Raw genomic sequence first — 27,076 nt, 5'->3', positions numbered from 1 at the left:
GACAGAATGGCCACCTCACCAGCCTTCCCATGTGCTGAGTGAGACAGGACCCTCATGAAATTACCGTGGACACCTGTATGCCAGGCCCCCCAAGCTGTTGGGTCAGAGAGGATAGGGCTCAGGCCTGCCCTGGTGCCCAAGAGCTCACTGGGGAACTGGTCATAATGGCAGAACCCACAGTGGCAGCCCTGGGTGAGGACCCTGAATAGGGGGCCCAGTCTTGACCCCTCAGACTGGCAGAGTGGCACCATGTCCAGTTGGTCAATTCTGGCTGTGCACTTGGTCTGGAGCTGTGGGACTCTTGGAGGTGTCCTTTCTGTGACTCAGTTTCCTCAGCTGTCAAGTGGGAACATCCTGGGATTCAGGTAAGATGGGAGTGTTACAGAGTTGACCCTGAGAAGGAGCCCCACTAGGCCCCCTCAGTCAGCGCATGAGGCAGAGAGAGCAGAGCTCCGAGGGAGAAGGGGCAGGACCAGTGGGGAGGGGCTGGCTGATCCCTTCACTGCCTCTGACACCTACCTTGGCTCCCTGGGTAGGACTTTGCTGTGTTTCCTTGAATAAGAGCACAGTTGGAAGGGCCTGGCCTCCCCTTCCCAGTGGGCAGGTTGCTGGTATCAAGTAGCGTCAGAACACCCACTGCAGGGTGGGTGGGCTGTCACAGATGCAGGACTGAGGCCCAGGTATACAGCCTCTGCAACATCCAGGCATCGCAGGGTGGGCACACAGGGCATGGCGCTGACTCGTGCATAAGCTCACCAGTGCCCTGCCCGCCTCACCTGTGTCTCCACCTGTGCTCTCTCCTACCTCGCCTGTACCTCACCGACCCTGCCTACCTTACCTATGCCCCACCACCTCACTTGGACTCTACTCACCTCACCTGGGCCCTGTTATTCCTCACAGAGCCCAACCCCCACCTCACCCACGACCAGTCATCCATTTCTGGCTCTCACAATGGCCCTCTCAGCCTCCAGGTAGGTGCCCTGCAAGTCTGCCCACACCTGAGCAGTGACAGACATCCCTGCAGGGTATCTTGTGGATGTTGGAGAGATGGGGGTCCCAAGGGACTGGATACCCCTCAGTCATCACTCCCTAAGTCCCTCAGCTCTCTCCCAAGGCCCTCAGGGCTCTGGTCCAAATAGACCTTCCTGTTGACTTTGTGAGTGCCCAGCACCCCACGATCCTGTAGCTAAGTCTGGCTCTACTTGCTACAGGGGCAAACAGTCCTATCTACCCCACTAGCATGCGCAGGGACACAGCAGTTGTCCAGGCATGGCACCTTGTCTGAGGCCTCGCCATCTGATGCCGCTGCATCCTGGGGCACCCACAGGGGTGTGACTTGCACCCTGCAGGCCTGTATGGGGGTCCAGGCCCCGATTACTGGCTGTGCCCCGTTACCCTCATTTTCCATCCAACCACCAGCAGGCCCACTGTGCAGAGACCCTGCCCCAAGGCTATGTCCACCTGTTGGCTGCCAGTATTTACTTATTTATGCAGATAAGCACTGTCCGCCACCCGCCAGGGGAGGCAGGCACAAATCTTGAGGCCCCACACAATGCCTGTGTGGTCCCCCTGTAGTTTTGCAGCATGGTTATTTAGGAACATACCACTCGCCCCCTTGGGCAACTCCAAATGGAGTGTCAAACTACAAGGCAGCACAATGCTGTGCCCAGTCGCCGGGAGAGGAAAGGGAAGAGAGGTGGAGTCCAGGGGCCAGGTCTGGTTCAGCTCGCATGCATGTAGATGGTGTGGATGGTGGGCAATCACTGGGAGGGATGGCATGACTGCAGACATCCACTAGGTGTCCCTGGGCACCGCCCATGAGCTCCTGTCTTCAGGCACAGGTGACTGCTCATGGCCCACTCAGACAGACTTGACAGTCACCCTACGCCCAACTCTGGGCCACACGACTGGGCCTGCAGGCAGAAGCCCAGCTCTTTGAGACATGCTGGATGACCTAAGCAGTTGGCTGCCCTTCTCTGGGCCTCATTTTTCTCCTCTCTGACATGGAGGAACCCTCCAGAGCCAAGTGCTGTGTGGCCTGTCGGCCCCTCAGAGGTCCAGGATCTCTTCATGCCCATGTGGAGCCTTGACATCACCTCTCAGAAGAGCATAGGCCCTGCTGTGGTGGCTGTACAGTTAGGAGACATGGCAGAGACTCAGCTCATGGGGCAGCTGGGGCCTGGGGCTGCTGGGCCCCCAGGCTGGCCTGGGATGAATGCCTATGGGCTGCTGAGCTGAGAGCCTCCAGCCACTGCTGCTGCAGCTCGGCAGACGGGGCGCTCAGGTACAAGGACTGCTGGGCCTGCTGCAGCTGCCACACGTGCCTGGCATCCAGTCTCTCTGCAGGGTCCAGCACACTCACCCTGCAGCCGGAGAGGGGGATGGCATGGAGCAGCTGCCCATCCTGCTGAAAAGTAGAGAAGCGTCAGCACCCTAGCCTCTGGAGTCCTGGCATCACTAAATACTACCTCCCACGAGTGGGTAGCAGAAGGGTGATTCTGGACAGTCGGGGAAACAGGCCCTAGGGTCACGTGAGCCACCCTCCAAGTGAAGCTGGTCCCAGGCAGCATGGCCCAGGCCTATATGGGCACAGGCCTGAGGCCACGGGCCTGAGGTTCTGGTTGCCGGAGCAGGGTGAACCCCCACCCCCAACGTGGCCCAGTGGACAGAGCACACACCTGGCTGCCTTCGTGGAGGTGCAGCACCAACTCCAGGGAGTCTGACTCAGAGATGGCAGCCCACGCCTTGCTCCATGCTGTGCCGCCATCTGACACCTGCAGGGGGCCGCAGAGCAGGCTGGGTGGGGGCTCCGCAGCGACTGGCTTCTGGGAACGCAGAGGACAAGTCAGGTGAGTCTCACTTGTAAGAGCTACTCTCCTGGGGAAGCATCAGGGCCAAGGCTCTGGGGGGAGAGAGGCAGGAGGGGAAGACAGACTGGACAAAGGCCTAGGCCTAACTGACTTTGCCCAGGGTCACTGCAAGGCCACTGGGGTTGGGCTGGACCCTCTAGGGAGTGAGACCACAAGAAAGGTCAAAGACAGAAATAAAGGCAGTAGGAAACACTGGAACTGCAGGAAACCAGAATGTGGTGGCTTTTGTGATTTATCTGTACACACACACACATAGGTAAACACCCCTCACACATAACACCACACACATACCACACACATGCACACACACACACACACCCATACCACCCCCCAACACCCACACACACCTCACACACCACACACACACATTCATTCACATATACATCATACATCACACACGCCCTTCTCTCTCTTCTGATGTGTTTAGAGCAGTCATGGACACAACCCCTAGGTCATCAGAAAATCCCTCAGACACACCTGATAAAACTGGTTCCTGCTTGGACCTGGGACACGGGTCTCCCAGATACAGCATTTAAAATGCATGGATGAGAAGGCCAAGGGAGCTGTGCAAGGGACCCCTCTCTCCTCTGTCAAGATAATACTACACTCAGTTCTAATACACCGATGCACTTAACCTCTAAGACATACAGAGACTCTAACTGGGGCTCTAATCAGAGTCCTGACCCACCTGGATAACCTTCCCTAGAGCCTTTGGGAAGGGAAATGTTATAAACATTATAAATAGCTTCCCAGAATATCCCAATGTGCAGCTGGCCTTGAGAATCATGGACTATGTTATGTGGAGAGAATGCAAAAATGCACTTTTTTGGAAAGCCATATTCTCTTTTTTTCCAGCTTTCCTGTTACCTCATCAAATAGGGACAGTGCCCTTCAAGGAAGGCCTGGAGGGCAGCAACCATCTCCAGAGAACAGGAGGTGAGAAGGAGGCAGGTGTCCTCACTGCCCCCACCGCCCTGATGGCTTGGTCAAGGTGGGAGCAACATCTCACTTCAGCAGGGCCTCCAGGCCTTCAATGAGGGTGACCATGAGTGAAGATGAAATGTGTTCCCATCTGCTGTGGGCTGAACTGTCTGCCCTTAAACCCATATGTTGAAGCCCTAAGTGCCAGCCCCGCACCCCCCCACCCCCCACCCCCCCGCCACACACACACACACACAGTGAGACTGTGTTTGGAGATGAGGCCTCTAAGGAGGCAATTAAGTTAAAATGAGGTTATATGTATGGGCTCCAATCCAATATGATCAGTTTCCTCATAAGTAGAGATTAGGATATCCATAGAGAGAGCACCATGTGAAGACAAAGGGAGATTAAGCCCATCGACAAACCAAGGAGAGAGACCTCAATTGAAACCAGCTTGCTGATCCCTTGATTTCAGAATTCCAGCCTTAAGGACTATGATGAAATAAGTTTCTGTTGTTTAAGCTGCCCAGCCTGTGGTATTTATTATTCAGCCTGAGCTGACTAAAGCACCATCTAACTCCAGGGTGCAAATGATTCCCAAGCTCTCAACCATGACTAGATCCTATGAAGCCCAACATGCACACAGGAGATATTTGGCATTCAGTTGCTAGCTGCCTGCAGTGGCCTACAGATCCAACTGAGCCTCATCAGTCCTGGTCCCAGGAAAGCCAACAGCTCTGGGAGCACCATCTATCAAGGCTTCTGGGGCCTTGTGTCTGGAAGGCTCACCAGACCCAGCCCACCTACCTCTGTGCTCTGCTTGGGCTCCAGGGGCTCCTCAAGGCTGAGGTTCAAGTGGGCCACTGGCTGGGTCAGGAAACACTCTTTGCAGACACGGCTCTGCCTGCCGTTCTCAGCCTTGAATTCAGAGCACTTCCCACAGATGACCTGCAAGACAAGGGCACCTGTGACCCTACCACCCAGGGACAGAAGACTGTCCAGAAGGAGGCTGGAAGGGCCACAGTGACCAAGAGAGATGTGACATCATGTGGAGGGGAAGGGCTTGCCCATGAGCCAGGGGGATCAGGAGCCTTGTCCAGCAGGCAGAGACCCCGAGGCTGGACCCCTTTGGGCCTCCAGGCCCTGCCTTCTTGCTCGGAGGGTCCAGAATCCAGGGGGTCTGTGTGCATGGAAAGAAGATTGGGAGGAGGAATAAAGCACATGGAAGTCCCAACAGTTGGCCTCCTCCCATCTGGACTTACCGCCCCACACAGCTTGCAGTGGTGTTTCCTTTTGGTGATGGAGTTGAAGGTCTCACCACAGCTGCTGCAGCCCTGCTTCTCCTTGTCACGTCTGGTCTTAGAGGACCCTCTCCTGGGCTCAGACTGTTGGAGGCAAACCGCTGCAGTCAGCTTCCCAGCACGTGTGGAGTGGCAGCCGTGTGACACACAGGCAACGCACATGCGGGGCAAGAAAGCTGGACGTGCAGAAGGGAATTGAGCAGGAGCCACGTTGGCCGTGGCCCCCTGTTCAGCCCCGCTCCCCAGAAGCTGCCCTGCTATCACACAGAGTGAAATTCCAAGGGGATCAGGAATTCTATGCTTAGAATGACCTGGCCCTCCACAAAGGTCAGTGACGTAACCCTGCCGTGTCTGCAGAGATAACAACCGGAACCCACACCAGGGGAAATGGTGGCTGCTCTGCAGCAAAGTCCAGACGCCGAGGACCGGGTGTCTGCACCCAGCATCCGGCCAGGTGGCCCTTGCTTCCACACTCTTATCCTGCACTGGGCCCCAGAGCGTGGTGCCTGCAGTTGCCCACCCAACACGTGTGAGAGTGCTCTCCTGGGGTGAAGGAGTAGGGTCAGGGGGCTGGACTCCCCTGTCTGTCTCCTCTGATGCTGCCTGAATTTCCCACAAAGGAGGGCACTGATGAGTCTTTTCAGCAAGAGAAGAGAAACAACAGGAAGTCATGAAACATAATGTGGTGTGTGTTCAGAGAGGTTAAAAGACCTTTGAGACAAGTCACAAGAACACACTACAAAATTCTTTTACTTTTGTTTTGCTTTCTTTAACGTATAAACAAGCTGTTTTGTGTAAGGTTTCTCAAAAAGATTTATAAGAACCACATCAAAGTCCTTGGAGCCAAGAGGAATTGGGAGTGGCAGGCAGCAATGGGAGAGAGGTTTTCATTTTCTTCTACCACTGTACTTTTTTCTTAAAAGTATTCATTCCTTTTATGGTAAGCATACATTTACAAATTTTTAAAAAATCTGATGCAGTTTAAAATAAAGGAACAGGTGCATAAATCATGCATGGGAGGTAGATGTCAAGGCGACGTATCGGAAAATTAAAGGTGTTGAGTTCTATAGCTAAGGGAAACAAGCAAATAGCAAAATAACAGACAGTAGCATATGATGTTTATACCGAAAAGGGTACATGCATGAAAAAAAGACTGGAAGGAAGCACACCCTGATGATCCTATTGGCTGTTTGGGGTAGAGTTACTCTTATCTGACTCTCTTATCTGGATTGTCTCAATTGTTCACCAGAACGGCTTGTGAAAGGAGAAGAAAACCAAAAAACATATAGAAAGCAAATCAGTCACTCACTGACCAGCACTCCCAAACCCCCACCCCCCATCTCACACTCCCATCGAGGACTGTGTCCCCTCTGCGCTATGAACAGAAGTTTGAGAGCTGGTGTGGTCTGCTCTGGCCACCTACACCCTGGCCATAGTGACATCAACTGTGTCTAGGACCCCAGCCCCATCTGATGCAACGGCTTGGGAGGTGAGTGGGAGGCAGGCAGGAGTGAGGGTGGGAGTGGGCACTGCCCATGCACTGAGGCTGGGATGGGGGCTCAGAAGTGTTGTCTGATTAGGTTTCTCCATCTGATTAGCAATAGTGCAAGTTAGGGGATAACTCCCAGGCCCCTGCCCTGCCCCTCATCAGCCGTGAGACCCTGCATGAGTCACTTTTCCTCTCCAAGCCTGGTTCCTCATCTGTAAAGTGGAGTAAGGGACAAAGCACAAAGCTGAAGTTGCTCCAGACAGATGAGGCGGGGCTCGCTGTCCGTTATTTCTACTTCGGTGTGTCCAAAACTTCTATAATAAAAATCTGAACAAAATAAACTAGAAATATGTTTAATATAAACTCTGCAAACTTAAGGAGAAAGAGATGCACTGGTCAGGGGTGAGGAGACAGAAAGGAGGGGCTTGTGCTGAATTGTGTCCCCCAAAAGTCATAGTTTGCAGTTCTAACCCCCAGCACCTTGGAACGTGACTGTAATTGGAGAGAGGGCCTTGAAAGAGGTGATTAAAGTAAAATGAGGTCACTTGGGTGGGCCTTAATCCAACATAACTGGTGTCCTTATAAGAGGAGATTAGGACATGGACACGCTCAGAGGCAAGACTACGTGAAGACACAGGGAGAAGATGGCTATCTATATGCCAAAGAGAGATGCTGTAAACAAGAAAAGACCAAAGAGTGTTACTCATCATCCAGTTATATAAGGTTCAGGCACAACCTCTGCAGTCATGACAGTGTGGCCAGAATGAAAAAGCAAGAGGAGACATTCTGTGTGTTGGAGAAACAGGCCCCGAGATAGATGCACATCTCAGAAAGAATTTCAAAGACCTCAGATTCTTGTATCTTCCCATGTACAGAAAAACACCAAAAGTGTTCACTTGAGATGTGTGTTCTTTATGATTAGCAGTCATCTTTTACTAAGATAGATGTCTGTCTACATGTATGTCCTAGCCAAAATAAATCCATTCATATCCTGGCTCCTCCCCTCCTCTCTTAGAATCAGTTTCTCAGAGCTGTCTGCTGGGCTACAGTCTTCAGTAAGACCGTGAATAAAACTTAAATTCAACTCTTAAGTTGTATGTTTTTCTTTAAGTCAACAGGCCTCCGGAGAAACCAGCCGGGCCAACACCTTGATCCTGGATTTGCAGCCTTCAGAACTGTGAGCGAATAAGTGTCTGTGGTGCTTTGTTAAGCAGCCTGAACACAGGCCTATGCTCCCCAGCTCTGCTGCCTCTGCTCATAGTCCCCGCTGTGGGCCCCACCACTGTGAGGCCAGCTCCAGCCACCTGGTACTAGGAGCCGTGAGACAGCTGGTGCCTCTGAGGGTGACAGGAACACTTATTCCGCCCAAGACCGCCCCCCTCCCCCCGCCACCTTCTCCTCCATCTCATGACCCCTGGCCCCATGGACACTGGGCTTAAGATGTCCCCCTCTGTTTATTCCATGCAGCTCAGGACCTCAGAGCTCTGTGGGTGGAGAACGGGGGGCACAGACCCAACAAGCAACGCTGATGCTCCCCACAGCCACACATCTCACCCAAGGCCACCCTGCCATCCGACACGGGCCACCAGCCACACTGTAGCCCTGAGACACATTTGTCTGCCCCACTCAGGGTTCCTTCTTTGGAGACCATCTCCAGAACTGCTAGGGCTCAGACAAGAGGAGGGAAGGGAGGGGCCATCCACGGGTCTGCAGCAGCTGCAGCAGCCCCAGCCCTCCACCAACCTTCAAGGTGACCCTGTCATTCCCATTTTCCAGGTGAGGACACCAAGGGCATGTGGGATGGGCGTGATCAGAGGTAGGGTGGCTGGATCCACTGGCTTGCCTTCAAGCCCTGACGTGTGCCACAGAACCTCAGCTCTCCAGACCCTGAAAACAGCGCTGCACAATTGCAGAGAACACCAGGGGACCAAAGGGGCTTCTGGGGTATCCCTGAGGCCAGGGGGTAGGCAGGGGGCTGGAGGGGCAGGGCTGGCCCACAAGGTGGAGGAGAGGCTGTAGGGGCCAGAGGTGTGTGGCCATGAGCTTGACCTGTGAAGGTCACCAGGACAGCAGGGACCCTGCCCTGGCCAAAGGGACAGAGGGCAGTTCCCAGAGCAGGGCATCTTGGGGCTGGGGCTCAGCAGAGCAACCCTCCTGGCTTCCTTTGTCAGGCAGCAGCTCAGTGCTCAGATAGAGTTCAGGCTAGGTACCAGCTCCCTGCATGCTGAGGACTATAAGCCACTGTGGCCCACCACTGATGCACTACCCCACCGAAAGCTGGTGACCAGGTGGCTGGGGTGAGCCCACCTGCGTTGCTGGGGACAGGTCTTGGCCAACCATACTTCCTGTTTGGATGAGGATACAGAATAGGCCAACAAAAGGGAGAGGCTTAGATTTTCTCTCTGGGTGTGGAGACATTGGAAAGGCTGGGCCAAGTCTAACCGGGGAGGTGTGGAACCGTGGCTTTCTCCACTAACAGCCAAGTGACTCCACCTGCAGTGCTCCAAACACACAAGCGTGGGCCTGGGAGGAGGTATGTGCCAAAGCCTGTTTCACGAAGCATTTTCTCTTCAGCAGATTCACTTACAAAGCAGGGAAGCAGGAGGAAAATTCAGGTTAAGAAGTGGGTCCCAAACAGTGGTCCTGACAACCAGCCCCAGAAGACAGAGCCACACAGTTATCATCCGTCCTGAAGGGTGTGGACATTGGCCTACGTCTCAGGCCCTGCCCAGCGAGGCCCAGCCCCTCTTCCTCTTGTGGGCAGCTCTGTCCCAGGGCCCTGGAGGGTGGGTTGTACTAAATTTGTGCATGCTGAGGAGATGGTGGCAGGGGTGGGGCCTTCCTCGGCATCGTGGAGGGGTCCATGTGTGGTCACGGTGGGTCAGGGACTCTGACATTTCTGTGCTTCTGAGAAGAGAGATGTAACTTTTACAGAACAGGGAAGTCTTTGGCTTCTGCAAGGCCCCCTTGCAAAACTTCCTGGTTTAGCTTCTCTTAGGAAAGACGGCTTGTGGAAATTGTGTGTCTGAGGACAACACCAGGAAATCAAACCAGCACACCAAGAGTGAAGTTACATTTCCTCTCCAAAAGCTTACATCTGGCATGTTGTAGCAAAGATCACTCTTTCTAGTGTCAGAATTAAAACCCACTTTTGGGTACTTTCCACAAATATCCACTGAGTACGTCTTGGACTCGCCTTATACAGCGGGAGCTTCACTGAGTTGCCCTGGGTCCACTAAAATCTGTGCTCACCAGAGACACAAATGAGAAGAACCATGGCCAGGCCACATGTGCCGGGGCCAGAGCTACGAGTCTGTTGCTAACAGATGTCTGTCTATTGTAGGGCCCTGGCCTGGCTTGGGGTGGGTAAAGGGACTGGGACAAGGAGGCCTGAACTTGAACTGTGATCTCAAGCATCTGCGAGTCAGAGACGCTGCAGAGCCCTGAGAAGACTGAGCCCCAGGTGGGAGAAAGAGGGGCGGCCTGCTCATCCACTGACAGTGTCGCTGTCACTGCCCCGCAGGCTGCAGACTGGCCTGGACAGACCCCTGGGCTGGGCTGAGGCCCTGACCGTCAGGGGCTCTCAGTTACCTTTTCACCTATAAAAGGAGTTGGGCGACCAACTGGAGGGGCACCCAAGTGGCCAACAGACATCTGACATAGTTTCTCTCTCTCTTCCTCGTATCCAGGAGAAGGTAGGGGTGGAGGGTGAGGAATTGCCCAAGGCCTCATGTCAGGACCCAGTCACAGGTTAAAACATTAAACATGTGGCTTTCAGGTCCTTCCAGCTAGAAGATTCTCCAGTGGGCACTGCCTGCCCTGTGTGCCAGCCACACCTCCTGCTTCTCTCTCCCTGCCTTGGCACTGGATCCTCCTCGGTGCCTCCTCCCTAACCATGCAGCCTGCAGCCATTCCACTTCTCCTTGCATCCCAGGGCTGAGGCCTGCTATGGACTCACCCAACAAAGAATGGGGGTTGCTCATGGCTCTTGATGCCTTGTAGCCCACCCCAGGCCGAGGGTCAGATAGCAGAGGGCCCTGCATGGGGCCCAGCTCAGCTCCCCCGTGGAGGCAGGGAGAGGCAGTGCTTTATGCAAAGGGCCAGCATCAGGCTGTCAGAGACCCCTGGCCAAGGGACCCAGGGGCCAACTGGAAAACTGCAGAGGCCCCATCTGTCATTTCTCTCTGGTCAGTTACACAGAGGAAGCCTGAACGTGCGGATTCTTTTCATGACATTCCTAGACGTTCCCGAAAGGAGCCCAGTAGCACAGTGCAAGCCTTACGTGTACAGTTTTGTGATTCATAAAGCTTATAATGGGCTGCTTCATGAGGGAAACACTTGTCAGTGATCCTGGGGTCAGCTGTGAAGGCCTCACAGATGAGGCATTCTGCACAGAGGGGGCAGCAGGTACACAGGCACTGGGACATGGCTAAGTGAGGGGGACCAGGGCGTGGTCGGGGAGGGTGGGCTGGAAAGAAGGCAATGCGAGACAGGGTCACGATGTGGGAAGCCTCTCAGGGAGTTTGAAGGGCTATGATAAGACCATCTCTCCCCTACTGACCACGCGGCTTTTAGATTTCCTGACTTTGAGTTCAAACAAATTAGCGCAGGCTGCTTCTGACCCCCCAGCATACTGTGTGGCAGAAGTATCACTCAAATAAGGGGGCTCCTTCCTCTCAATTGGTCCCTGAACCCCACCATGCTCTAGAAAAGCTGTATCTTTCCCTCAGAGCCCAAGAACTTCTCAAGGGTTTCCCAGTGCCTGCAATCCAAGACATGTCAGGTCAGGGGTCATGTGTGACCTCGCAAAGCCTCTGCTCTTGTAACAGAGCTGGGGGGACACTGGTGCATCTGTTCTGGGGCCTCAGCAGGGGCTCAGTGCTATCAATGCATGGATGTTGTGGGAGGAGGAGATTAGTTTTCTTACTAAAAATCTAAGTCAGGACAGGAACACTTACTCCCCATAACAAGCTAGGCAGCTGTCCCTCCCTCTGCTGCTGTCCCAGGAAAGTCCAGTCACACCACAATGTCTGGAGTCGAAGGCTAGGTCTCCTCACCTGTCAAGCCCATTTCCGCTTCCTAAAATGAGTTGTCCTTCACAACCACCAACCCAGGATGGTGGTAATGACCAGCAGGGTGGCACTTGTAGCCAGAAAAGAAGGAGCTCTAGAAGCTGGTGCTAAATTCAGGCAGACTTTGCTGTCCGACTGGGGTGCACCTGCCCCGAAGGGAATGGTCCTCATAAGGGTGTGAGAAAGAGAAATGGGGGAGGGAAGGAGAGGCAGGCATGGAGGAGAGAAGGTGGGGACAGTACTGACCCACCCACAGGAGATGTTCCTTTCTAGGAGCAAATACCCTGTTGGGTGTCAGGCTGGGCCTCAGGCCCCCACTCGTTCTTTCGAGCCTGGAAAACTGAGGAACAGGGCCAGGTGGGGCTCGTGGTAAAGAATCTGCCTGGAGATGCTAGTTCGATCCCTGGGTTGGGAAGATCCCCTGGAGAAGGAAACGGCCCCCCCTCCAGTATTCTTGCCTGGAAAATCCTATGGACAGAGGAGCCTGGAGGGCTACAGTCCATAGGGTCACAAAGAGTTGGACATGACTGAGCGTGCACACACAAGGGCAAAGCAGGGGTGCCCAGGAGAATCCCCTCTCAGGATGCGGGGCACAGCACCTCCCTGGGAGTCTAGGGTTATAACTGTCATCAGACTTCATGACGATTAGGCCCCGTGGTTAATAACGACGCTCCCCTGTACTGCATACTCCCTGCATGCAAGGCAAGCACATTTGCCCTCCTACTTAATCTCCCAACCATCAGAGTGGGCGGGGCTCAGGCATAGTCCCATGGCCTGGCCCTCTCAGAGTGGGGACAGGACACAGGCCGTCCCTGGACACACCATCTTTGCCCACACTGACTGAGCATCCTGAGGGCCAGGCACCACCTTGATGCACATTGATCCAGGGCTATTCTATTCATGGTAAAGAGCACAAGTCTTCAGAAGATCTTAGCTGTGTAACCTCCACCCACCCCAAAAAATGGACATTTGGGTCCCAGCAGGCTTACTCCAGCCCTCTCCCGACAGGCCCCAGAGGCCATCACTGTAAGGACGCAGGTCTCATGGAGTAGGGGGAAGGCTTACCCCTAAGGACTCACCCTCAGGTCACCCTGATCTGACCCCAACTTCTACCTCCCACCCATGCCAACAGCTGAGGGGGTCACTCACCCCTGAAACTCCCCCTCCACTGTTGGCTGGCACTGCAGGCACCTCGGAGCTGGGGCTCATCATCTGGAAGGGACAGAGACAGCTGGCATGAGCAGAGGTTCCATGGCCACATGCTGACATCCAGTGTAATGTTGGAACACCACCATTTCTTCTGTCTGATCACAGGGTCAGGAGAAAGACAGTTGGGGCCTAGCATTTGCTATAATTCTGACAATCAGCCCCTCCCTGGCCTGGCTGAGGACTGAAGGCATCCCAGGAGAGTTATCATTTCTCAGCTGGGGGTGGGGGAAGGTGGGCAGGTATGAAGCTTCTCAAGGTCCGTTGGGCCTAGCTGGCTACATCACACCACGTGAGGTGGCCCTGGGTTCTAGCTCCTTCCTCTGGCATTCATGGAGAGCTCAGTGCCCTGCCTTCTATGGTCAGGCTCTGCCTCTGCATCGACTTTAATAGCAGGTATGGGGTGGGGCAGGGGGATTCTGTTTTCAGGTCACCTCTGTTCAAGCTAGGAGACAGAGCTTTTCCTGCCTGGAGATGACACAAAGTTTTCTTCCAAAATAGTCCAGAAAGCAGACAAAATGGAGATTTGATGCAAATATTAAGTGGATAACGAGGTGGCCTGTGGGCCACAGGGAGGACCAACCAGGCCTGGTGTCTGGGACACTGAGCTGTTGAGCCAGTCTGGGCTGGGCATCAGGGATGTCTCTGAGGCCTCTCACCATGAAGTCACGTTTGGTTGTGCCCACACAGAGAGTCCCTTGGACTGCAAGGAGATCCAATCAGTCTATTCTGAAGGAGATCAGCCCTGGGATTTCTTTGGAAGGACTGATGCTAAAGCTGAAACTCCAGTACTTTGGCCACCTCATGCAAAGAGTTGACTCATTGGAAAAGACTCTGATGCTGGGAGGGATTGGGGGCAGGAGGAGATGGGGACGACAGAAGATGAGATGGCATCACCAACTCGATGGACATGAGTTTGAGTGAACTCCGGGAGTTGGTGATGGACAGGGAGGCCTGCCATGCTGCGATTCATGGGATCTCCAAGAGTCAGACATGACTGAGCAACTGAACTGAACTGAACACAGAGGGGATGGCCAGGGCCTAGGGCCACCTATCTGGCCGTGGGTGGGGATCCTGCTTCCCTGCTCTCCCCAGGCCTGGGGGCGACTCCCCATTGGGAGGAAGCCACCCCTGCTGATATGATCACAGCCCCTAGTGCACGTGAGAGGACAGCAGATCACGTAGCAGCTTCATCCAGCCCTGTCTTTCCCTCCCTCCATTCTGAGCGCCGACCACATCTGCAGGGAGCAGGGGTCTCCACATGGATGCTCAGTAAAGGTGGGCACAAGGAGAGTGTGGGGACCAACTTCCCTCCCAGATACCAGTCCTTGCGGAAAGGGCCTAGGTCACCCAACAGGTACTGGCTCTCACAGGGGGTTCTGGGGTGAGGGGGGAATTCTCATCCTGGCTGAAGGAGCCACTGAAGGCCTTGAAAGTCTGGCTGTTCTGCTTGTGCTTCTCAATGGTGGCTTGAATGACCTGAAACAACCACAGAGAACAAGGGCCCTCAGAAAGCATTTCAGGAAGGTCAGGACAGGGTCCTATGGTCATTGCCTTTCCCCCTGACCAACAGCTTCACATTTCGGCAATAGCCCCCCCATAAGGTGAGGAAACAAGGCTCAGGGATGTGACCAGTGACTGACAAGGTCCCCACGCCAGTTCCCATGGATCCCAATGCCACCCCACATGCAGTGCTCCAAGCCCAAAGCAGACACTCTCTGGGAACCTTTTATATTGATTTGAGGCCGTGTTTTCATTTCCTGCAACTGCATTACCATCTAGTATCTGTTTGAATTTCCTTTTTCTCCTCTCACTCAGATTTCTCTTCTATGAATTTTGTGAACCACACTTCACTAATGGTTAGCATTTGGCCTGGTGGTGGTCTGCCCACCCTGCTCACTGCCTTGGTCTTCACACTGCCTTGGCCCTCCTGACCGATATCCCCGCCATGGCCAGCTCTGAGCTGAGCCTGTTCTGGCTGCCCCATGATGCTGCCTGGCCTGTCACTGGAAGTGCAGACTCCATCCTGGAAGTCAAACTGCTCTTTCCACACAATGCATCGCTCCTGCCAGCCATGGAGAGAAAGGTGACAAGGACCCGCCTTCAAACTTCCAGCCAGTAGGGATTCTCCCCAGGGTGAAGTCACCTCCCTGCATTCCCACTTCCAGGCCTTTACATTTATTTGTTTACTGAAGAGGAGCCCCAAATAAGAGAATGGATTCAAACTTTGGATTCTTAAGGTACTTAGAAGCTTGGTCAATCCACCACTTCAAGGTGGATAGATGGATGGGCAACACCTGAAGGGCCACAGGGCCATCCCATCCCTTGCTCCAGAATGAAATGACTATGCTGCTCAAGACTTTGGTCATTTGGTGACTTTAAAACTTTAGGAGCTTTACCTGAATCCATTCTTTCTTCTCCTCTTCCGTCCTATAAAAGCCAAAACAGTATTTTATTAATTTTGTCTTGAAAGTGAAAGTGAAGTCACTCAGTCTTGTCGAACTCTTTGCAACCCCATAGGCTGTAGCCTACCAGGCTCCTCCATCCATGGGATTTTCCAGGCAAGAATACTGGAGTGGGTTGCCATTTCCTTCTCCAGGGGAGCTTCCTGATCCAGGGATCGAACCCGGGTCTCCCACATTGTAGGCAGATGCTTTACCAGCTGAGCCACCAGGGAAGCCCTAATTTTGTCTTAGATACCTAATTTTGTCTTAGATACTATAAACCATTGACTCCTCTCAGCTCTGCAGCAAACGCCTGAGCTGCTCACTGCCTGGAAGTACAATTCAAGGCTTGGAAGAGTGGCCCCACAGGCTGTGGGACAATGAGGCCAGTATCACCAAGTGCAGCCGGGTTGAGTGTGACCAAGTGGAGTTAGATATGGCCATGTGGGTTCAGGACGGTTCAGGTGTGCCCAGACGAAGTCAGGTGTGACTGTATGTGGTTAAGCTTGGTATGCAGAGCCCTCTGCAGTGGATGTAAATCAACACCTCCCTGGGCCACAGTGGGTCATAGATGGGCTCTCCCACGTACTGCTGCAAGTCAGAGAGAGCCTGGCACCACCTTACAAGGTAGTGTGATAATAGCCACCAAAATTTAAAGTGGACGTGCTACTCTTTGGCCAGCAATTCCTCTTCAAGAATCTGTCAGATGTACATAACAACACATCTGTACAAAGCTTGGTTCATGGACACTGCTTGCAGCACCATTTGCAACAACAAGACCCCAGAGGAGCCTAGATGCCCATCAGTGGGAACCAGCCAATGACCATAGTGGAAAATTATCCTACTTTAGAAAATGATGATCATATATGGGATGATTTCTAATAAATTAAGTGAAAAAAGCAAGATGCAGAACAAACTAGACAGAAAATGGTCATCTGTGATTAAAAAAAATAGATACATGTATGTATGGGGACAAAAATTCCAGAAGGATGCTTCAGAGATGGTTAAAAATGTCTGCTGGGGGTGGGAAACAGGAAGTGGGTAGAGGCCTAATTTTCACTGACTTCCCCTTAGTACTGTTAACATTTTAAACCACAAATAAGCCAGTTAAATGAATAAATAAAAAATACATCAAAAGGTTATCCAGTTTAGAAAAGGAAGCCATCTGCTAAAATTTCAGGTCAAACACACTCACACAGCAGCAGACACTGAGGCAGCTGACCCTACCGAGTTTGTAGCTCCAGGGATCTTTTCTTTCCAGTTATGATGAATGTGTGGGCTGCCCCTGACTTGACGATATCCTGCACCTAAAGGCACACAGCCAAGGACAAAATGAAAACAGTGTGTCACTCAGCAGGGCCTGGACTCTGGACTCACACCGTCACTCAGACTTGGAGGGTTTTCCCTGAGAAGGGGGCAGAGGGGGCCCAGAGGGTCTGCAGGGAAGGTGTCCAGCTTAGGGTCATGGTTGCTGCGGGCGACTGTATGAGTCAGTCCATGGGGGGAGGGTGGACCACTGACCTGCCCACGCAAGGCTAAGACCACTCATCCGCTGTTCTTAGAACTGTGCCAGCCAAATGTGTCTGTTCTTGGAGTTTCCCAGGAAGTCAGTGCCAGTGCCTTTCCCCACAAGGTACCCCCCAGACACTCCTGACACACAGGATGAAAATCTGAGAAGAGCCAGGAGGATCCCCATTTCTCTGCAGGAGTTTCTGAGGCCCCATGGGCTGGTGCCTTGGATCAGGGGCATCTGCAACAAGGAGCCATCCTTCATCCCCTACACTCCTCATTCCCTCAGCTGGACGTGGCCCACAGGCAGGCCACTATCAGAAGGGATTTTTTTTTTTGTATCACTAGCAAATCTTTACTTTTCAGAATAACTAAGTACTTTGATTTAGCCAGCATTTTTGGAGTGCCTGTTAATTCAAAGTACTCCCCCCACAGGAGAAGGGGCACTGATTCCAGCTCCAGTAGCCGCACAGCATAAGACATCGATGGACTCAAGGAAGAGGGACGGCAAGAACAACAAGCTGTCTGGATTTGGGGTACAGATGTCAGCAGAACCTCATCCGGGTTCCAGATTGGTGCAGGAGTGGAGGGAGCATAGGACCAAGGACCAAAGAACAAGGACGCCCAAAGAGCAAAGTGTCCAAGCATGGGCACCCCATCTATATTCACCTCAAGCTTCCCTTAGAGTCTGTAAAGGGAACCCTGGGTGCTGGGTACAGGAGACAGCTTGGTCCTGCCATGGCCCTTCAGCCTGCCAACATGAAGCCTACACGTGCTGGAAGGTAGGCCAAGCTGAGGGGCAGGGATCCTGCCCACTCAGTCCAGGATGCCAGGACTCAGAGATGTTCCTGCACGCCTGGATCAGGACAGAAGCAAGGCTCAGAGAAGCAGGCAGATGACCAGTCGCACAGCAGTGAGTGCCCTGTGTCCCTCCACCTGCTCTGTGCTTTCCCAGGGGAACAGATTGCGTGGGAGGGGCTCACCCACCTGGAGGCCGGAAATGTCCATCTTCTCCCGGACACTGAACTTCTGGCCCATAAGCCGCAGTTTGGGCACACAGTAAAGGATCATGCTGTTGAACTGCGATAGGGACGGGCAGGCACGCGATGAGGGGTGTCTGACCCCAGAGAGGAGCACCCTAGGGAGGAGGTGGGGCGTGGCCCTGGCGGTGGTGGACAGGGCTAGGTGGGGCTGGGCTGAATGTGGGCGCGGCGAGGGCATGCTAGGGGGTGGGCTGAGGGTGTGGCTTAGCCGCTGGGCGTGGCTTTGCCGCTGGTTGGGTCTGGGCTGGGTGAGGGTGTGGCTGAGTGACCCGGTGGGCCAGGACTCTGCGTCTGGGCTGGGTGAGGCCCGGCAGGGTTGTGGCTCTGCAGCTGGGTTGGGCAGGAGTGGGCAGGGCTGGTGTGATTGGATGGGGGCTCACCAGGAAGAGGTGGCGGTCCTGGGTGGTGCCATTCTTGGCCGACAGCTTCTGGATGTGGCCCTCCTTGATCAGCTCGTTCGCAGGGTTGACGATGTCCTCCTCCCCACCCAGTCTCTCGTACACCTCCAAAAGCTTGTGCATTTTCTCCTAAGAGAGACACGGGGCTCAGGCAGCTCCACAACCACAGGGACTGGAGGCCTGCCAGGGCTGGGGACCCAGAGATGAATGGAACCCTGCCCTCCAAGTGTGGACCAGAACCAAGATGGGACCATGAGCCTGTGTACAACCAGATGTGAGGGGAAACATGGGTGACACTCAAGTTGGGCACTGAAGAACAGAAGTTCACCTCTCATGTTAATAATAACTATTCAATTGTAACAGCAGCTAGCACCATGTGCCCTGCCCTGTTCTATACATAGTATACTTAATACACATAGTGTATTTAACCTAGTTCTAGCACAGGTTCTATGAGGCAGATCCCATGATTATCCTCAACCTATAGACAGAGAAAGACTTCCCTGGTGGCTCAGACGGTAAAGCGTCTGTCTACAATGCGGGAGACCCGGGTTTGAGCCCTGGGTTGGGAAGATCCCCTGGAGAAGGAAATGGCAATCCACTTCAGTATTATTGCCTGGAAAATCCCATGGACAGAGAAGTCTGGTAGTCTACAGTCTGTGGGGTCGCAAAGAGTCGGACACGACTGAGCAACTACACACTTCATAGACAGAGAAACTGAGACACAGAGAAATTAAGTAACTTGCTGGAGGTGCTTCAGCTAGAGAACCGGGACTGGCTCTCTTGGCCTCCACACTGCATGCCAGTGCCTTCTATGGGGAGGCAGTGAAGGCCTTGGGTCAGAGGAGATACGCTGGGCCCCTCTTGTGTTTTAGCCTTACCGGTTTCCTGCTCCACCCTCAGATGGCCCAGGGCCATGATAAGACCAGACCTCTGCCGAGCCTCAGGTCATCTCCCTCCGGCCTCAAGACTGGTTGTGGTCATATGGTCAACCAGCTCCCCTGGGGTATGAGGGGAGAGGATAGGCAATTCATTGTTACAGCTCTGGGCTGAGAGGCACCTAAGCCAGGAATGAAGGAATGAACACAGCGAAAGGCAGAGCTGAGCCTAAGGAACCTTAACCCAGCAACAAAAAGAGTAGATCCACTATGCTACAGCAGCCACTGCCCTTGGATCTGACCAGTCTAAATCTGCACGCCCTGGAAACAGGCTGGTTTAGTTGGCCCTTCTGTCTCTGGTATGGAAACAAGTGGTAGAAATGGGCGTGGGAGCAGAAAGGGGACCCCAGCATAGAGATTAAGGAGGAGCAGACAAGGCAGGGCCAAAGGGCCTGTGTGTCCTGGAGGCTAGGCATGCAGACAGCATGTTGGAGAGCTTGTGTGTGTACCTGGGAGGCGATGGCAGGTCAGGAGGGCTCTGAACAGGGAGTGACAAAATAAGCAACCCATAGAAGGCTCTGAGCAGAGAAAGGTGGATCAGAGTCTGGGGAGACTGGAGGTGGGGAGGCTGCAGCGGTGGTCCAAGATGAGGAGATTACAGATAGATAGGTGGAAGCATGAAGAGGCTCCTGTGAGCACACACTGATAAACCGTCCCCTGCACCTGATAAGAGCCCCCAGACTGTCACAGAGGCCTCACCAGACTTGGAGTGAGAACTGCCACATGGTGAATATGGTATAGTGTGATGGGAGTCCATCCCATGCCCCTCCGAGATATAGGCCCACAGCAGCTCCTCCAAAGGTCCATGGCCTCTATGTGACCTCATGACCATGGAGTTCCATGAAGCAGCTCTTTCTCCTCCATTAGATTTAGTATTAAGGACAAAAAGATGGGAAATTAGATTAAAAAGGATCTAGAGTGAAATGTTGCCTGTTTTGGTTGCTGTGGGTACCCCCAAAGCAGACCCAATCCTGGGGAAAGTCAGGTAGGAGGACATAGGACATGGATCACACATAACAAGAGCTTCCCCAAAACAGGCTGCCCATCTCTCATTTCTCACTGTTGAGAGATGTGGGGGTCAAAGAAATATTTCCCTTTCTTTCTCCTCTCAAAAAACAGCAGTGCCCATGTGAAAGTAAATAGGTCCCAGGACTGAGGGAACCAGGGCTGGATAGAGACTGTGGCAGCCTGGAGAGCCGGCTCACTGAGAAGATAACCTCATCTCATCCTAGGTTGAAGTGTGGCCCTGGTGTTTTCAGGGTTTTCCAGTAAAGCCAAGAATTTGGATTCTCCTGTGAAATGCTCTGATCTAAAATTCTGGGTAAGGAATTAGAAATTCTTACACTATGTCCAGGCAGTGTGCAGGACAAACAAGGGCTGTGATGAAACAATGCCAGCTGGGTCAAAAGGTGTTGGTAGGAGCTAGGACGCCTCCCCATCTGCAGACCCCATTGCTCAGAGGTGTTAGATCAACAAGAGGACACCTTCAGGCTGTATCTGGAGATGGGGCCTTTGGTAGATGATTAAGTTTAGATGAGGTCATGGTCACGGGGTGGGAGAGGGGATCATGATGAGATTACAGCCCTAATAAGAGAGACATCAGAGAACTTGCTCTTTCTTTTTGCCAAGTGAGGACAGCGAGAAGGTGGCTGTCTACAAGCCAGGAATCAAATCCATCAGCACCTTGATCTTGGACTTCGAGCCTCCAGATGGTTAGAGTAAATGTCTGCTGTTTAAGATGTCTAGTCTACAATACTTTGTTATAGCAGCCCCAGCTGACAGAGCTTGAATGAATGAATGAACAATCAAATGAGCGATGCTGACACTGAGAGCTAACACTGAACTGTACCAGGTCTTGTTTTGAGCACTTTATGTAGAGTGATTTGATCCCCATGATCCCCAAGGAGACAAGTTTTGTCAGTGATCTCATTTTACAGATGGGGAAACTGAGGCACAGGGTACTGTATAACTTACTAGCAATCATCAAGCTAGTAAGGGGTAGGCCTGTATAGAACTCAGCAGAGCCTCTGTCTTCCTGGGGGCAGGTGGGTAAGTGTGCATACTGATGATGCTTGGCCCACCCTGTGCTTGCCCTGCCCTAAACTGCTGGTTCCTCAGGCATCTTCTGGGAATGCCCACACTCACCATTTTCCGAATGGCAGCGTTGGAGTGGTTGGCAGCTGTGGAGATGAGCTCCAAGGACCCTGCAGAAAGACGACAGAATCTAGCTACAGGGCACCTGATGGCACCGCAGGTCTTTCCCCCATGAGGCTGAGTGCCAGGCTCTGCCCTGTGCCTGTCCTTTCCCATGGCTGTACCAGGTGCTCATTAGAACTGGCCCAGGGTGGGGCAGTGCAAGCTGGCAGACGTGTCCCATTTGCTGGGGGTCTGCCAAGGCTGGCGTCCCACTCCCCTGTGCAGATCCTGCCCCATGCTGCCCATCAGCTGCTGCCCGTGCACCAGGTACAGCCTTGCCAGCCCCACAAGGTCCTCCATGAGCCCTAAGCTCTGCCAGCACTTAGCAGTTCCCTCCACAGGAACATCATCCTCTCCTCACACTGCAGTGGGGCAGGGGAGGTTTTCCCTTGCACTCACTCAGTCGCTTCCTGCTTAGGGGTCAGTTGGAACTCTTTCCTTCTGTCTCTGTCTCTGTCTCTCTATCTCTGCCTCTTTGTCTCTATCTTTCTGTCTGTTTGTCTCTCTCGATGTGGGTTTTCAGCAGGAGCCCCAACTCCCACCACCCAGGCCAGCTCACTCTCTGCATCCTTCCAGTCTGGGGCATCCTCTGGGAGCCTCTTCAGATAGTCCTTGAGCAGCAGCTCATAGCGGGGGACCCTCTGCACCGGCTCCAGCATGTGGTGCTGCAGGGTCAGGTTTCCGCACAGCTCCTGCTTCTGTGGGGTAGACAGAGGAGGTGTGGGGCACCCATGGGCAGGCATGCGGCTCCCAGGCACACTCCACACTTTCAGCTTCTGCAGCCCCCAGAAGGCTGCCTGGAGAACCCACAATTGACTGACTGCAGGCCACATCTTACACAGAGGAAACTGAGGCTTGGAGAGATTGAACAATGGAGTGAGGAGCTGCACCCCAGGCAGGCCTGCTCTAGACCCAGTGCTGGCACTTTTATATACATCTTCGTTGGAGACTGTTCTGTGCGGACAGCTGGGAGGGCCCAGCTGCAAGTGAGCGGGTGAGGGTGTAGGGGTGGCAGGTAAAAGGGGAGAAAGAAGCACTCAGAATCAGAGATATCCTCTCTGGGGAGAGATGGGGATGCTGAGAGATGCAGGCAGATCCAGGACTCTATACTAGGAAATCATGAGTGATGTGATTACAGTGGGATCTGAGGACAACCCAGAAAGTTATCAAGGGGCCACCCCAAATCTGAACCTGTCCTTCAAAGCCTTGGCACAGAGGGCTCAGTGCCCATTAACTCTCCAGGGTACAGTGAGGAATGTAGGTGCACGTATGCATGTGTGAACATGTGTGTGTACACATGTGCACATGTGTTACATATGTACATATATGCATGTGGGTGCAGGTGGCTCATACTTAAAATATTTTTAAAAGAATTACTTTATTTAAATTGGTGAATGTGGCCAATTAAAACCCTCAAATTTTGTATGGAAAACAAAATCTTAAATAAAGTTAAAAAATAAAACATCAATGGGGAAAAATAATTTGCAACACATTTGAGAGTTAACAGCTGACATTCTTAACATGTAAAATCTGCATGAATTAGTAAGAAAAAGACCAACAGGGCAGTAGACAACAGTAACCAGAGTTGTAAACAGTCTGTTTGCAGAAAAAGAGAAAAAAAAAATTGATGCAACATTTTCCTAAGTGTTTGCACCAGCCACAGAAGGATGCTCTGGAGGGAGACTGGCATTTGGATCCTGGTCCTATTGAATAATAGTTTGTGATGACATGATTGCACAAACTTTTTGAGCCACAGTTTCCTCTTCCATGAAATGAAAATGATGATTTGTCTCTTGGAGTTATTTTAAAGATCAAAGCATTAATAGAGCGTCTGGACACATGCCACAATTTTACTGATTTCCTCCATGTTGAAACACAAACCCATCACTGTGCCCATGAAGCAGAGGTGGGGCCACCTACCTGGATGCTTTGGACAGTGTCTTTAAATACAGGTGAGCGCTGGGTCCAGGTGCTCACCAGCTCCATAGCCCGGTCAAAGTTCTTGACATATTCACCATACATCTTGAGGAATGGGGCCAACTTCTGCAGGATGTCTCCAAGTCGAGGGTTCACATCCCTTCACCAGGAAATGAGATCATCACACACATAGTTCCAGTGAAGGGCCAGGGTGGGACAGGGACTTCACAGGGAGCCATGGGACAATGGCCTGACTCCCAAGTCTGTGTGATGGTGGGCAAACTGGTCACCCTCTCTAAGCCTTATTTTCCTCTCCTGTATCACATGGGATGGAAAATAGTGTATTGCCTAGAGGATCATGTGAACTACTTCAACAGTGCAGTCACAGAACCATTGCTCAAAACCAGGAGCTGTTAGTAATAATGGAACCACCTGATGAGCCACAGTTATCGAAGAGAACCAAGAAAACCCCATTATACTTCTATATGAGCAACAATTAGGAACAATAGGATGATCTAATTCTGGCAATATCATGGGAAAGCAGCACTGTGTAATAATGAGTGGTTTGGACAGGGATTTAGAAATAAATTTAAAGGAACCAAAAATATATGAATATATTAGACTTTAGAACTGTGGGGGATTTATCCTAAAGAAGTAATCCAAAAGAAGAAAAAAAGGCACAGGCAAAAAGTCATCCTCTGCAGCATTACTAGGAATGGGCTTTCAAAGGCAGAGGGGAAGCCCCTGGACTCCTGCACCATTATTACACAAGGAGTGTCTGTGTACTGACAGTCTTTTCAGGGCCTTGAGGGGCAAAGTCATTTCTAGCAGGTGTGCGCTGCATTAGCCAGAAAGGCAATCCAGCCCTGAGCTTTAACCTCATGGCTTTGCACACAGTATAACCTGCTCTGCAAGTGGAGCGTGTCCTTCTAAATATTTACAAATTGACCTGGATGCTTGCTGAGCCTTGCAGGTGCAGGGACACCCCCCAATCAAGCCCCTGGCCCTTGGCCTCTGTGTTCTCTCTGGCCTGGCTCTAGCTTAGAGAGTGGACTCTTGGGGACACCACAGGCCTTGCAGCTGAGCTGTCCCTCTCCTACAAATAAATGGAAGCAGCAGAGGGACAGAGGGACAGCCCTCTGGGGACACTCACGAGAGAGAAAAACATCTCAGTTTTTAAAGTAGAGGTGCAGTATATACTAGGAAGGAAAATAAACCCATAAGCATGGTCTATTCACTGGTGTTTGCAGATGTCAAACCTCATTTAAATTCTGCAAAGCTCTGGTTTGGTGGTTTTAGTTGTTAAGTCATGTCTGACTCTTGCGACCCCATGGACTGTAGCCCACCAGGCTTCTCTGTCCATGGGATTTCCCAGACAAGAATACTGGAGTGTTTTGCCAGTTCCTTCTCCAGGGGCTCTTTCTGAACTATCAGTCAAATCCACATCTCATGCACTGCAGTCTCCTGAATTGCAGGCAGATTTTTCACTGACTGAGCCACCAGGGAAGCCCAAACAATTCTATTTACAGTAGCACCTGCTCAAGGTGCTCGGTCACATCTGACTCTTTTGCGACCCTGTGGACTCTAGCCTGCCACGCTCCCCTGTCCATGGAATTCTCAAGGCAAGTATACTGGAGTGGGTAGCCAACCCCTTCTCCAGGGGATCTTCCCGACCCAGGGATTGAACCCAGGCCGCCTGCATTGCAGGCAAATTCTTTACAGTTGAGCAATCAGGGAAGTCCTGAAGGAAATGGCAACCCACTCCAGTATTCTTGCCTGGGGAATTCCATGGACAGAGAAGCCTGGTGGGCTACAGTCCATGGGTTTGCAAACAGCTGGACACAACTGAGCAACTAACAAAGCCCTGAGCAGGTATTAAAGTCTCTTTCATAGCTCAGTTGGTTAAAAAATCTGCCTGCAATGCAGGAGACCTGGGTTCGATTCCTGGGTTGGGAAGATCCCCTGGAGAAGGAAATGGCAATCCACTCCAGTATTCTTGCCTGAAAAATCCCTGGACAGAGGAGCCTGGTGGGCTACAGTCCATGGGGTCGCAAGTTGGACATGACTCAGCGACTAAACCACCACCACCAATTTGCAGATGAAGAAGCTAAGACACTGAGAGGCCATGGGGTCAGGGTTGGCCCAGGACCCTGCAAAAGAGAGCCTAGGACCCTAGGAGACAGGTTTCCCAGGTAGCCCCTGGTTTGGGGGCATGCAAACCCCAGATTTAAAGGCTGCTTGGCAGGGAATATACAACAAAACACTGCAACAGGATCACCATGACCTTCAATCTCCAAAGGCATAGGAATCCAACTCCCAGGGAAATGTCGGCCCCTCCACTTTCCCAGGCACCCTGAGTTGCACTTACCACTCATTCGTGATCCGCGCCTGCAGCTCAGGCAGGAGGAACTGCCCGTGGAAGCGATAGATGGAGGAGATGTTAGAGAAGATGCCTGTGGTGACTTCTGAAGGGATCCCTGCTTCTGTCAGCCCGGTGCAGAAAACCTAGGCATGGAGAAGCCCTTGCAGTGGTCACTAAATGTGGGTCACTGCAAATGGTTACAATCATGCTTCTGCTACAAACATGGGAGCTCAGGAGAGGCTGCCATTGCCTTATGTTTTCTTAATGAAACTTCTGCTTCAACAAACTGCCTTAAAGAACCTTATGGTCTTAAAGCGAGCTTACTGATGGCCAAGAATTAGGAGTGAGGCAGCGACAGTCCCCTCTAGACTGAGACAGACCATCTTTCTCCCATCTGCCTTTCATGGGAAATGGATGATCCTGATTTCCTTTCTCTGCTTTGTGAGCTACAAACAGAAGCAGCACCTGTCAAAACCTGGTTTCTATTGGAGTTTTACTTCCTGTGCTCATAAACCCCATGTTGCCAGGTAAAGAGGGAGAGTGCCACTCACTGTCATAGGGCTTTACATGCTCAGATAATTTAACTGCCATGAAGAAAAACCCCCAAGGTGACTAGACAAGACCTTTGCCCCAGAGCCACAAGTTGTGAAAGCAAGAACTAAAAATTTCTGGAGGAGACTTAAATATATCCAAGTTTTAGTATTCATGTCAGTCATATTCCAACTGCAAGGCCTAGCCAATGCTAAGATAGAAAGCTTGCCTCTGAAACTGCCCACTGAAACTCTGGAAGTAGACAAAGGCAGGCTCCAAGCCAGGAGGGTTACCTGGTCTAGCAGGTACAGCCGCTTCACATAGGTCTCCTCTGTGTGCAGGAGCTCCTGGGCGATGTGGAGCAACTTCTGAGGCTCAGAGCACTGTGAAGAGAAGAGCTATAACTCACCTAGGGACGGTGAGTTTGGGGGAGGCAGCATCTGACACTGCATACCAGGGATGACCACAGGCCCCCAAAGATCAGAGGAAGCTGCTGGAACTGGGATGTGAGGCTCAGTTCTCACAGATGGAATTTCCAGGGAGGTTTCTGGGGGAGACAGAATAATTTTTACCAATCCCCTCAAATCTTCTGCAGCCAAGAGAAAACTCTATCCTTCCAGGGCTTTGACTGCAGAACAGCTACAATAGCCACATCAAAATATACTGTGGAATGACATCATCAAGATGGCAAATCAAAGCTACAAGCCCACCCAATAGACACATGAAAAGATGCTCAACATCATTAATTGTTACAGAAAAACAAATCAAAACTATAATGAGGTATCACCTCACACTGGTCAGAGTGGTCATCAGTCATTAAAAAGTCTACAAATAAGAATATTAGAGAGGGTGTGGAGAAAAGGGAACTCGCCTATACTATTG

The 27,076-nt window shown here is 52.2% G+C and overlaps 1 protein-coding gene across 6 annotated transcripts in view; it reads right to left on the bottom strand.

Moving 5' to 3' along the window:
* Positions 1-1,464: 1,464 nt before the first annotated feature.
* Positions 1,465-27,076, bottom strand: part of FGD3 (FYVE, RhoGEF and PH domain containing 3) — a 63,999-nt gene continuing 38,387 nt past the window's right edge. For 4 of the 6 annotated variants that reach the window (XM_061426214.1, XM_061426217.1, XM_061426213.1 and 1 more), the window contains 15 exons: positions 26,488-26,577; positions 25,670-25,806; positions 23,305-23,461; positions 21,944-22,082; positions 21,334-21,392; positions 18,236-18,382; positions 17,800-17,892; positions 16,531-16,610; positions 15,259-15,289; positions 14,231-14,338; positions 12,803-12,865; positions 5,054-5,176; positions 4,599-4,739; positions 2,679-2,825; positions 1,465-2,407 (listed from right to left, as the gene is read on the bottom strand). In XM_061426214.1, coding sequence (XP_061282198.1) covers positions 2,162-2,407; positions 2,679-2,825; positions 4,599-4,739; positions 5,054-5,176; positions 12,803-12,865; positions 14,231-14,338; positions 15,259-15,289; positions 16,531-16,610; positions 17,800-17,892; positions 18,236-18,382; positions 21,334-21,392; positions 21,944-22,082; positions 23,305-23,461; positions 25,670-25,806; positions 26,488-26,577 — 1,761 coding nt within the window. In that variant the 3' untranslated portion in view covers positions 1,465-2,161. The remainder of the gene's footprint in view (positions 2,408-2,678; positions 2,826-4,598; positions 4,740-5,053; positions 5,177-12,802; positions 12,866-14,230; positions 14,339-15,258; positions 15,290-16,530; positions 16,611-17,799; positions 17,893-18,235; positions 18,383-21,333; positions 21,393-21,943; positions 22,083-23,304; positions 23,462-25,669; positions 25,807-26,487; positions 26,578-27,076) is intronic. The other 2 variants (XM_061426215.1, XM_061426218.1) reach the window with 1 other exon arrangement.

Source organism: Bos javanicus, chromosome 8, assembly GCF_032452875.1.
Source record: "Bos javanicus breed banteng chromosome 8, ARS-OSU_banteng_1.0, whole genome shotgun sequence".
In the NCBI taxonomy this organism is placed as follows: domain Eukaryota; kingdom Metazoa; phylum Chordata; class Mammalia; order Artiodactyla; family Bovidae; genus Bos; species Bos javanicus.
The sequence above is the reverse complement of the archived record's forward strand: the minus strand, read 5'-3'. Positions and strand labels throughout refer to the sequence as shown.